Source organism: Mycetomoellerius zeteki, unplaced genomic scaffold (assembly GCF_001594055.1).
Source record: "Mycetomoellerius zeteki isolate Tzet28-1 unplaced genomic scaffold, Tzet1.0 scaffold119, whole genome shotgun sequence".
Classification (NCBI taxonomy): domain Eukaryota; kingdom Metazoa; phylum Arthropoda; class Insecta; order Hymenoptera; family Formicidae; genus Mycetomoellerius; species Mycetomoellerius zeteki.
In genome coordinates, this window is record NW_017256116.1 from 846,008 (window position 1) to 855,886 (window position 9,879).

General features: G+C 28.9%; 3 protein-coding genes across 3 annotated transcripts in view; 1 reads left to right on the forward strand and 2 right to left on the reverse strand.

The window, feature by feature from the left end:
* Positions 1 to 548, reverse strand: part of LOC108729842 (alpha-glucosidase) — a 6,720-nt gene extending 6,172 nt beyond the window's left edge. Inside the window, exon 1 of the mRNA XM_018459173.1 lies at positions 398 to 548. Within this exon, the coding sequence (XP_018314675.1) occupies positions 398 to 548 (151 nt within the window). The remainder of the gene's footprint in view (positions 1 to 397) is intronic.
* A 2,090-nt stretch (positions 549 to 2,638) lies between these two features.
* On the forward strand, positions 2,639 to 4,388 carry LOC108729905 (ubiquitin domain-containing protein 1). Its single transcript, XM_018459265.1, has 4 exons — positions 2,639 to 2,823; positions 3,417 to 3,776; positions 3,860 to 3,978; positions 4,088 to 4,388. Exons 1-4 carry the CDS (start codon positions 2,742 to 2,744, stop codon positions 4,244 to 4,246), a joined length of 720 nt encoding a protein of 239 aa, XP_018314767.1. The 5' UTR covers positions 2,639 to 2,741; the 3' UTR covers positions 4,247 to 4,388.
* A 2,627-nt stretch (positions 4,389 to 7,015) lies between these two features.
* LOC108730460 (cytochrome c oxidase assembly protein COX15 homolog) lies at positions 7,016 to 9,017 on the reverse strand. Its single transcript, XM_018460184.1, has 6 exons — positions 9,003 to 9,017; positions 8,662 to 8,833; positions 8,439 to 8,565; positions 8,055 to 8,187; positions 7,351 to 7,978; positions 7,016 to 7,270 (listed from the first exon to the last, which is right to left on the reverse strand). The coding sequence occupies exons 2-6, from the start codon at positions 8,821 to 8,823 to the stop codon at positions 7,016 to 7,018; spliced, it is 1,305 nt and encodes a 434-aa protein (XP_018315686.1). The 5' UTR covers positions 8,824 to 8,833; positions 9,003 to 9,017.
* Positions 9,018 to 9,879: the final 862 nt, after the last annotated feature.

A 9,879-nucleotide genomic window follows, 5' to 3' on the forward strand; every position in this document is an offset into this window, starting at 1 on the left:
GAGCATATGTCTATAGGACTTTTTTTCTTAGTTTTTTACTCCTCTACACGCTCCCGAAGTTTTGCCATTTAATTTGGAAACACCCTGTATATTCGATAAAGAATTTCTTATTAGAACTGTGTAAATTTCTAAATTTATGAAATATTTCAACAACTAAACTTCTTTTCTAAACATTTAGATATGAAATCACATTAATAACGATATCTCAATGTAGTGCGAAGGCGATAATTTATTCACTATTATTTATTTTTTTTAAATGCTATGGTATCTTACCATTTAAAATGATACATTTTTTATATATAATTATTATGCCTCTCTCTCCTTCCCCCTTTTATAAAAATTACAGTAATTTTCTCTAGGATTTTATTGTAAATAGAAAAAAACTTTTGAAAAATACCTTTAAGATCTCCGACACCGTCACCATCACTATCCTTGAAACTTCTAAGATAAATTTGATAAAGGGACATTGATTGCCACCATTTTAGAGATTTACTATGCCCGAGATTAAACAATAGTAATATCGCACAAAATGTTATTATATTCTTCATCCTTGTTGGATCTTAAAAATGAATTATAAAAAATTACTTATACGATACATAAATGTGTAATAATATTTGTATAGAGGATCATTCTCTAAATAAACAGTATCAAAAGAAAAAAATCTATGATTTATTTCAAAAGATATAGAATAGAAGATAAAAGATGGAAGTTTAACTTAAGATAGATTTATGAGAGATAAAGCAAAAATATAACTGAATTTTAAAAATTAACCAATAACTTGATATTACAACGCGGAAAAGTAGAAAGCCAGCACAGGTTGTTCGTGTGTAAGAATAATATTTGAAATGAAATAAATTACAGACGTTTCGATCCTTATTATTGGGTTACCTTCAATGCAAATTTGAAATAATTCATTCGTGAAAATTAAAAACGTATAACAGTCGCTTAATATTAAAAATGTCGTCAATAGTTAAAATTTAAAGTTATCTGTCGTATTTAACTGAATACTCAAACAATTACCTTATCTTAATATATAATACAATAAAAAAATATAATATAAATCTTAAAATACTAATCAAATTGTCATTAAAATATTGAATAAAACTTACATTAAGTATTGACGATGATCAGTTAATGTGGCACGTGCTTACAGTAAAACGTTACAAGAGAGACTGTGAGAGGTCAAACGAAATTATTGTTAAGCAGGGAAAAGAATACAATAAATAATACGAACAGAATGTAAATAAATTAAAAGCTAAATATAAACATTAACTTGGAACATAAAACTTGGAAGAATCAATCTTCTTAAAATAATTCATGATACAATGAATCCAATATTTCAGTATCCTCTTGCAAATTTAAACCATTTTTTTGTGTTTTGAAATTGATTCTGAGATTATATCGCTTATTATAAGTTTTTTCTTCATCTATAAAATTCTAACTTTGTTCAATAAAATTCGTGACTGAATTTCTATGTTCCGTAATAACAGAGTGTTGATTAGTATCTATTGATGTGATTTCGATGTTCTGATAATAGTTTTTAATAATCGTTTCGTCTGGCCTACGTATAATGCATCACAATTCGAACAATCAATTCTATATACTACATTGGAATATAAGAGTGTAATTTATCCTTTTGAGCGCTAATAAAGGAATTTAATTTACATAATCCCAAATTTACAGTTTTATTATTTTTGAAAAATCTTTTAAATTTCTGCGTTATTGACGGAACGTAGGGAACGGTCAAAAAGGTTGTTAAAGATTTAGCTACAGATCGTGAGTTTTCATTTGTGTTACTTTCGTTACTATTTAGTTTGAATTTTGTGTACAGTCTTTTTTAATATTATTAAAAATTACATTAAGAATATATCCGTTATTAAGTAAAATTATTAAAATTAGTTAAAGCTTAACAAAGCTTATATACAAAGCAAATATTGTTACGAGTCGACGCCAGAAGTCGATAAAAAAACTGTAATTTTCCTACTTTTTTCATTTTTTGCGTGAAATCAATCGGTTTGAACTACATTATCGCTTATATTTTAATTGTGGAGAAGGATTTTTAATTTTCTGTCAGAAAAATACTTATTTGAAAAATAATCGGTAAAACAGCACGACTTAGGGGATCCTAAAGTTGTCTGCATTACCGACTAAATCGTAACTTTTGTACAACAAATACTTTTTTCTCTCACAGATTCAAAAATTCTTTTCTAAGATTAAAGTATATACATTAATACATGTTTGTGAAGTGGAGTTTATGCCGAGAACGATAAAAAATTTTTCTTAAGATTTTTCAATTTCGAATTTTTTTGTCGTTCTCGACATAAACTTCACTTCACAAACATGTATTAATGTGTATACTTTAATCCTGGAAAAGGATTTTTGAATCTGTGAAAGAGGAAAAAAGTATTTATTATACAAACATTACGATTTAAAGTGCGTTCAGGGAGACGCTATTAGCGCTATTGTGTCATTCTATCCTTGTTTTACGTTTAATAAACAACAAAGATAGAATGACAAAATAGCGCTATTAGCGTCTCCCGAACGCACCATTAGTTGGTAATACAGACGGCTTTAGGATCTCCCTCGTTGGTGATAATAGTTAGCGGAGACGTGAACCCCATTTCTCCTTGAAAGCATGCAATATGGCTACGGCAAGAGTTCGATTGGATAAGATGGAAGAAAATGGCATGCGAAGTGTTATTAAATTTTAGTGAGATGTTTACTTGCTCCGGTTGTGTAGAATGGGAGGCTGCATAGGAATAACGAGGGCAAGAAATGCCTCAATCAATGATACATCGGAAAATTCGAGCAGAACTAATTCGGGTGAGATTGCTACCAAAATTGCTTTTGTAGAAAATACATTGAACATCAACTAACCTTGAAGTCATTTTAATTTTATTTTTGTCTTTGTATCTGAGGTGTACATTATCTATTAGGTGTAGATTCAGTCATATCTACTTAATTAAGTTCAGTGTATATATAAATGAGGTTTAAATAATATCATGACATTAATGTAATAGCAGTGCTTGTATTTTATTAGAGTATAAGACTAGTTTTTACTTGACACTTTCTAACGGTTTTACATTAGTTCAATAACTTCTTATCTATTATAAAATATACTTTTAACTAAGTCTTATCTAATGTAATTTTGTAATACATAATTATATACAATTAGCTAAATAATAAAAAAGGAATATACAAAATACAATTACACTAATTGACAAAAAAAGAAACATACAAAACACTTAAAAGATTAGATTGTCTATCACCATTATGTAAATTTTTATGTTATTTAAATATAACAGTTCCATAATATGTGATAAGAAATGTAAATACATTCCTACAAAAAAGATTTTGATGATTTTAATAAGTCGATTTCTATTTATCACTGTGACTGAAATAATATACTTATGTAGGAAATACAAGAAAAAATCATCTTCTATGTCACGAGGTAATCAGATGGAAATCGGATGTACCTCTGACCGAAGGTCAGCTGAGAAGTAAGCGTGATGAGTTTTGGGACACTGCACCAGCATTTGATGGTCGTAAAGAGATTTGGGATGCATTGAGAGCAGGTGCAACTGCAGCTGAAGCACAGGATTATCAATTGGCACAGGCTATATTAGACGGGGCTAATATTTCTGTACCAAATGGTTTCTTAACTGAATGTTATGATGAGTTAGGAACACGTTATCAAGTACCTATTTATTGTTTATCCTACCCAATTAATATCGTAAAAGAAGATAGTGGAAGAGATTCACCTGCTGATTGCTCAGGTGATAAAATTTTTGAAAGAGCATCTTGATATAATAATTTACAATATAATTGTTTATCTTATTGTTGTATCAATTTTGTATAGAACCAGTCGACGAAGGAACAGAACAAACTTTAAAACTTAGACTGTCAACCACTTTAGGAGAAGTGAAACTACCTGTTTATAGCAATGATACCATTGCTGTTGCTAAGAAAAAATTACAGGTTTGTACAATATTAGTTATATATTTCATTGAGTATACATATATTATATGAGAATAATTGCTTATGATAATAATAATAATAATGATTATGATGATTGTAATGCTTATAGAGTCAAGAAGGTTTGGAACCTTCACGTCAAAGGTGGTTTTTTGGTGGTAAATTGCTTGGTGATAAAATGCATATAGAAGAAGCTAAGGTACAGCCAGGTTACATAATACAAGTAATTGTAAATCCAGAGAAATCAGATATCTCTGGGAAGACTAGTTGAACTGATAACAAACATATAATGAAGTACGTTTCAATCAGCAATCAATAAGAGTATACTTTTACGCTTGTTAACAAAACTTGTTAATCCTATATCAAAGTAAGAATATTATGGTTTTTAATATTTTGTCACATCATCATAAGTGATAAATCATTTTAAGATAAATTGATTATATATAATATAAATATAACATAAAATTTTCTATTACAAATTTCATCATTTAATGAAATCGCAAGTTAAGTGCAATCAATTTTCTTTTTGTTGTATCATATATTTATCCATACACTTTATTATGCAATGTAAAAAAGTTATGTAAGAATGAAAGAGAGAGAGAGAGAGAGAGAAAATACTAATAGAATAAAAAGGCATATCTTTATAAATTCGGTTTTCTTCAATACGATGTATTTTCTGCAATAAGAAAATTGACTGAAATGATTTATTTATATTTACGTAAGATATATATACATACAAATATATGGACATACTATTTTTTATAATTCATAATGTGTAAGTTTACAATTTCACATTATCAAAATCTTTTTTTTATTATGAGTTTTACTGTAAAACTCATTAAAAGTGACAAATTATGCATTAAAACTGAACGGCCATTATGTGAGATATTTTATAATAGAAAGATATACGTATAAAAATCACATATACTTTATATATATACATATTATATAAAGTATAGGATATATATTGCTTTTGCAAAATAGGGGAAATGGTAATTTTTTATCTATTCGTGTCATTACATCACATATGAATACAAGGGGAATAATTATCAATGGACAATAGTGAAAAGAAAATATAATACTCATTGCAAAGTACTATATACTTAGAACTCGTTTGTAAAACGATATTCTATGTTATACTTGCAACTATTGACTTATTTCTTTGTAATTTTTGTCATGAGTTAGTCTTATATAAGAGGATAATATAAGAATTTCTTTCAATTTAATACATATTTTTTCTTCATTAAATTAATATTTTTGTTTTAATATACCAATTTTCCTATTTTCTAACACATGTATGTAATATTACATAGTAAAATAATTTTAAATTATTATATTCTTATTATCTTCTCGTAAAAATCTAATTTTTTAGAGGCCTAATATTTTTTTTAGGTAATAGTTAAAATGTTGAGTAAGATTTTGACAACTGAATCATTTAGAACAGAATTACGATAATAAGACTAAATAAGGGAAATTTGCATTTATCTCACATAAACAAAATTATGAATTATGTAACCAATAGAGTTGCTATATATGCAATACACATATTGCATGTATTGTATATACCAGAGACAAGTTCTCAAAGAGTGCTTTGCATCAAACAAGTCAATGATTATCATTACTGAATAAGACGATTTGATCGTGATAATCTTATATTTTATATGTATCACTTAAACTGCGTATAAAAATCTGCACTGCCCAATTTCGACTAGTTCATGAAAATTTTAATATTTTATTAGCTCTGGTATCTAAGTTTGTCAGCTATGATATTCATTTCTTTTTTCTTCTAAAGATATCAATAAAGTGAAAATCTGTTTTTTCACGAAAGGACGACAAAGAGACTAATATATTTGAAAAAATTATAAAGAAATTATAAAATTGCATTTATACACATATTAATATGTAGTATTAATTATTAAGTACTGTTCAATGCAGAAGAGTCATGATAAATCCTTTTATCAAACTGATGTAAACTTGTCAGATATATATATTATTTCATAATTTTAAAAATATTCAAATTATAAAAGAAATATCAATACAATTTGTATGGTAAAAATTGAGCACGGTAATCATTAGTTCTTTCATCAAAAGATATGCTCTATTATACAATACACACAAGCACATACATACATACATAGTAACAAATTCAAAATATATATTAAATAAGATTTTTCTAGATTATGTAATTCACGTATATTTATATTTATAAATTATGTGTAACAATAACTAGTATAAAATTTGGTTTTGAATACTTTCTTTCATATGCAAAAATAAAATGCAAGTTCTATTAATACTAGCGCTCAGTTTAATATTAAGCAAAAGTGTGATGTTAAAATCGTCGCCAAAATAGGAAGAAAATAACTCTTATGTAAATAAAAATTGTAATAATGAAATGTAATTTTAACTGCCTGATAAAAACTGGTACTTAATATTAATAATACTGTATTGGACCAATGCATGCGAAGTATTTTAAAATCAACAAATAATTGGCCATAATAGAATAAGTGCTCTATATGTAAAGATATTTTTTGAAGAATTGAGTTAAATAATAAATTATATCTGATAACATAAAAGAGTTATTTCTGCTTTGGCATATATTTCAAAATAATTGTTTAAATGATATTAAACCACTCAATTTTGTTATGCACATATATTTCACAATCTTTGTGCACTGATATTTTTTTAAATCGTGTCGCATCTTGTAAACATAAAATTAATTATAATTAAACAAAAACAATTATTTCATGTTACATATGTTTGATAATATACATTGTTATTTAGAAAACAAAGTTGTGTATATATATTATAGTTCCTAAGACTAATACTAATTATAACATATATTGTGAAATAAAGCGCAAAAACGTTATAAAAGTATTGAAAAATTCTATAACCTATTATTGAAATAATTATAAATAATATGACACATAAGAAAATAAATTTTAAAAATATCATGTTTATTTTGTGAATAAATATCTTTTTTATTTTAATATATATATATATATATAAAATTTATCACAAATGTTATTTTTAAAATAAAAATTTATTTAGCGAACTTTCCTAAATATCTTAGTTCATGGCATAGCCAAATTATAGTACTTAAAAGTATAAGACTACCAGATTGATGTGATGCAGCTAGCGTTACTGGAACATGATATAATAAAGTCGAAATGCCTAAAAGTACTTGAAGATAAGCAGCACAAAGTACTGCAGCCACAGCTTTTCTTCCTCGATTAGGAAGTTTATGTTTACGAGAAAAAATACCCAAACAAGTTATTAATGCTATGGTGGTGATTCCCTGCATAAATAATGTACATATGAAATAACATAACATTAGCTTAGTGGCTATATATATATATATATATATATAGAGCTTACTAAAATCCTATGATCAAATTGAACTGTAGCTGGATTTTCCGTGAAGTTTCTTAATACTGGAGATATGGCAAGTATATCGTCAGGTATCCACTTATCTGCCATTTTTGGGAAAGTGTTATAAATAAGACCAGCATCCATTCCAGCTACAAATGCTCCTGATAAAGCAGTGACAAATATCAGCCCTTTTGTTGAGTGAATTAATCCTTTAAACCTTTTGAGTGCTTTCAGTGTATTATTTGCAATTGTAGTATCAGAGAAATTAGCAGTTATCTTTTGAGCAGGAATCAGATGATCCAAAGCGTTATAAAGAAATCCGGTATACAAGAGCAATGCTAATCCAAGATGTGCAGCTAAACGATATTGCGACACCCGCGGTATATCGGAAGGTTCTATAAAACGATCTTCCAATCCAGATTTAACCATATACCATCCCATGAGTCCTTGCAGACCAATTAATGATCCTAAGGCAACAATACGTGTTTTCATTCCACGTTTTAGCATACCCTTATACCAAAAATATGTTGCTGGAATTATAAATACAGCGCCGATTAAACGTCCCCACATTCTGTGTAAATATTCCATCCACCAAATACGTTTAAATTCCTCCAACGTCATACTGTGATTGGTTCTACAGCAAAATTAATATAGCATATATATATATTTCCATACATTAATCTTTTGACATTATCAATGTTATTTCTTACATTTTATATTCAGGAAATTGTTTGTAACGTTCAAATTCTGAGAGCCATTGAATCTCATTAAGAGGCATTTTTTCTCCTAGCAATTTCCAGGTAACCATAGACAAACCTGATTCAGTGAGTCTTGTTACACCACCTAAATACATAGAAGAAAGGAGAAATAATCTATGATTGTTTTATAAATAAATATATTTTATTCAGCTTAACAAATACTTAATGTCTATTGTGTGATTAAATATTACATAAATTTTAATTACATGTAGGTACTCCATTAAATCATAAAGGGAAAAAATATTAATTTGAAATTCTATTTTCCATACGTCTTTTCTATAATGCTTTTAAGTATGATACAAATGTAGTGATAATATACAAAATAAATAAGAGTACCTAGTGCTACTGCTATAAAAACCATGCCGCCACAGGTGAGCAACCAAGATCCTACGATTTTGTTGTGTTTACCGTTTGGTTTTGAGGCATAATTACGAGTTACGACGTTTACTTGTTTAAGTGGTTTCTGTCGTTAAAATTAGTTTATTATTAAACATCGTTTAGCTTATTAAAATTACACAGCATTGTCAGATGTACTGGTTTACAATGGAACGTTCATTACCTTTTGTAACAGGAATTTTGAACAGTATTCCTTCAAAGAAATATTGTTACATCGCTCAACACCAGTTCTTGCATTGGTAAACAAGTATTGTCGACTAAGTATGCGTCTTATAGCATTATACGCTCCTAATACTTTTGTATGATACCTCACGATATTCAACATATTGTAAATACTGCAATCAAAATACAAGAGTCGACAAACATCAAGCGCACATCAATAAACCTAAATGCGCACAGATGTGAGGTATTAATTTTCGGAAACACGAAAATAAGATGTGATGTGAGATAAGATTATGTGAAATAAGATTACGCCTCGCAGATCCCGGCACAATGTAACTGCACTTTTCGAATCCCGCGCATACAACGGAATTCCTCTATATATTCCAAAGCATACAGTACTGTGTCCAAAGTTTATTCTAAAGCCTCTTTACTCCGGAGTATTTCAGAGGCTCTCTATTCTCAAACAGCTGATATGAGTGTTGCCCTCCTCTTATTTATAAAGTGACACGGACTACGTTTACACACACGGCTCGATTTATATCGAAGTTATAACATCGATGTTATGATTGTAACGAAATTGGCCAATCACAGCTATTCCTCTGAAGAATGGAATGATTGCGATTGGCCAGTTTCCTAACATCGATGTTATAAATCAAATTCGTGCATTCTGACTTGGATCGAACCCTTGGTGGAAACTAGGCCAATGAGCTCTAATTGGCATATTCCGTTAGATCCAAAAATATAGACCAAACAGGTACACTGAGCTCACTGAGCGCTCAGTGAGCGGTCGTAGTACTAGGTCTGTTCGCGTTGCATGAAATCTCCAAATATTTTGCACTTAAAATGAGATAGATATATATTTGACCTTGGCTGCGTTCAGCAGAACGTTTGTTTTGCAACTGTTGGAAGTTTCCTTCGCGCTAATTGGATCATACTTTTAGATCTAGAAGAATGGTCCTATCTCAGCAGACAATCATAAAACGGTTGCAAAACTGTTGAGTCTGCTGAACACAGCCCTTGAAAAGAGAGAAAAGCTACGTTCACGAGAACGTTCGTTTTGCAACTGTTGGAAGTTTCCTTCGCGCTGATTGGATCAAAATGCACCCATTAGCTGCGTTCAGCAGACTCAACAATTTTACAACCGTTTTATGATTGTCTGCTGAGATAGGACCATTCTTCTAGATCTAAAAGTATGATCCAATTAGCGCGAACGAAACTT

What these genes read in the sequence shown, in the direction of transcription:
- LOC108729905 (XM_018459265.1), top strand. Translation starts at nt 2,742, where the DNA reads ATGGGAGGCTGCATAGGAATAACGAGGGCAAGAAATGCCTCAATCAAT. An exon ending in TTCGAGCAGAACTAATTCGG is followed by an intron (nt 2,824 to 3,416) that starts GTGAGATTGCTA and finishes ATACTTATGTAG; the next exon opens with GAAATACAAGAAAAAATCAT. An exon ending in TTCACCTGCTGATTGCTCAG is followed by an intron (nt 3,777 to 3,859) that starts GTGATAAAATTT and finishes AATTTTGTATAG; the next exon opens with AACCAGTCGACGAAGGAACA.
- LOC108730460 (XM_018460184.1), bottom strand. Translation starts at nt 8,823, where the DNA reads ATGTTGAATATCGTGAGGTATCATACAAAAGTATTAGGAGCGTATAAT. An exon ending in TTTTATAGCAGTAGCACTAG is followed by an intron (nt 8,188 to 8,438) that starts GTACTCTTATTT and finishes CTATGTATTTAG; the next exon opens with GTGGTGTAACAAGACTCACT. An exon ending in AATTTGATCATAGGATTTTA is followed by an intron (nt 7,271 to 7,350) that starts GTAAGCTCTATA and finishes TTATTTATGCAG; the next exon opens with GGAATCACCACCATAGCATT.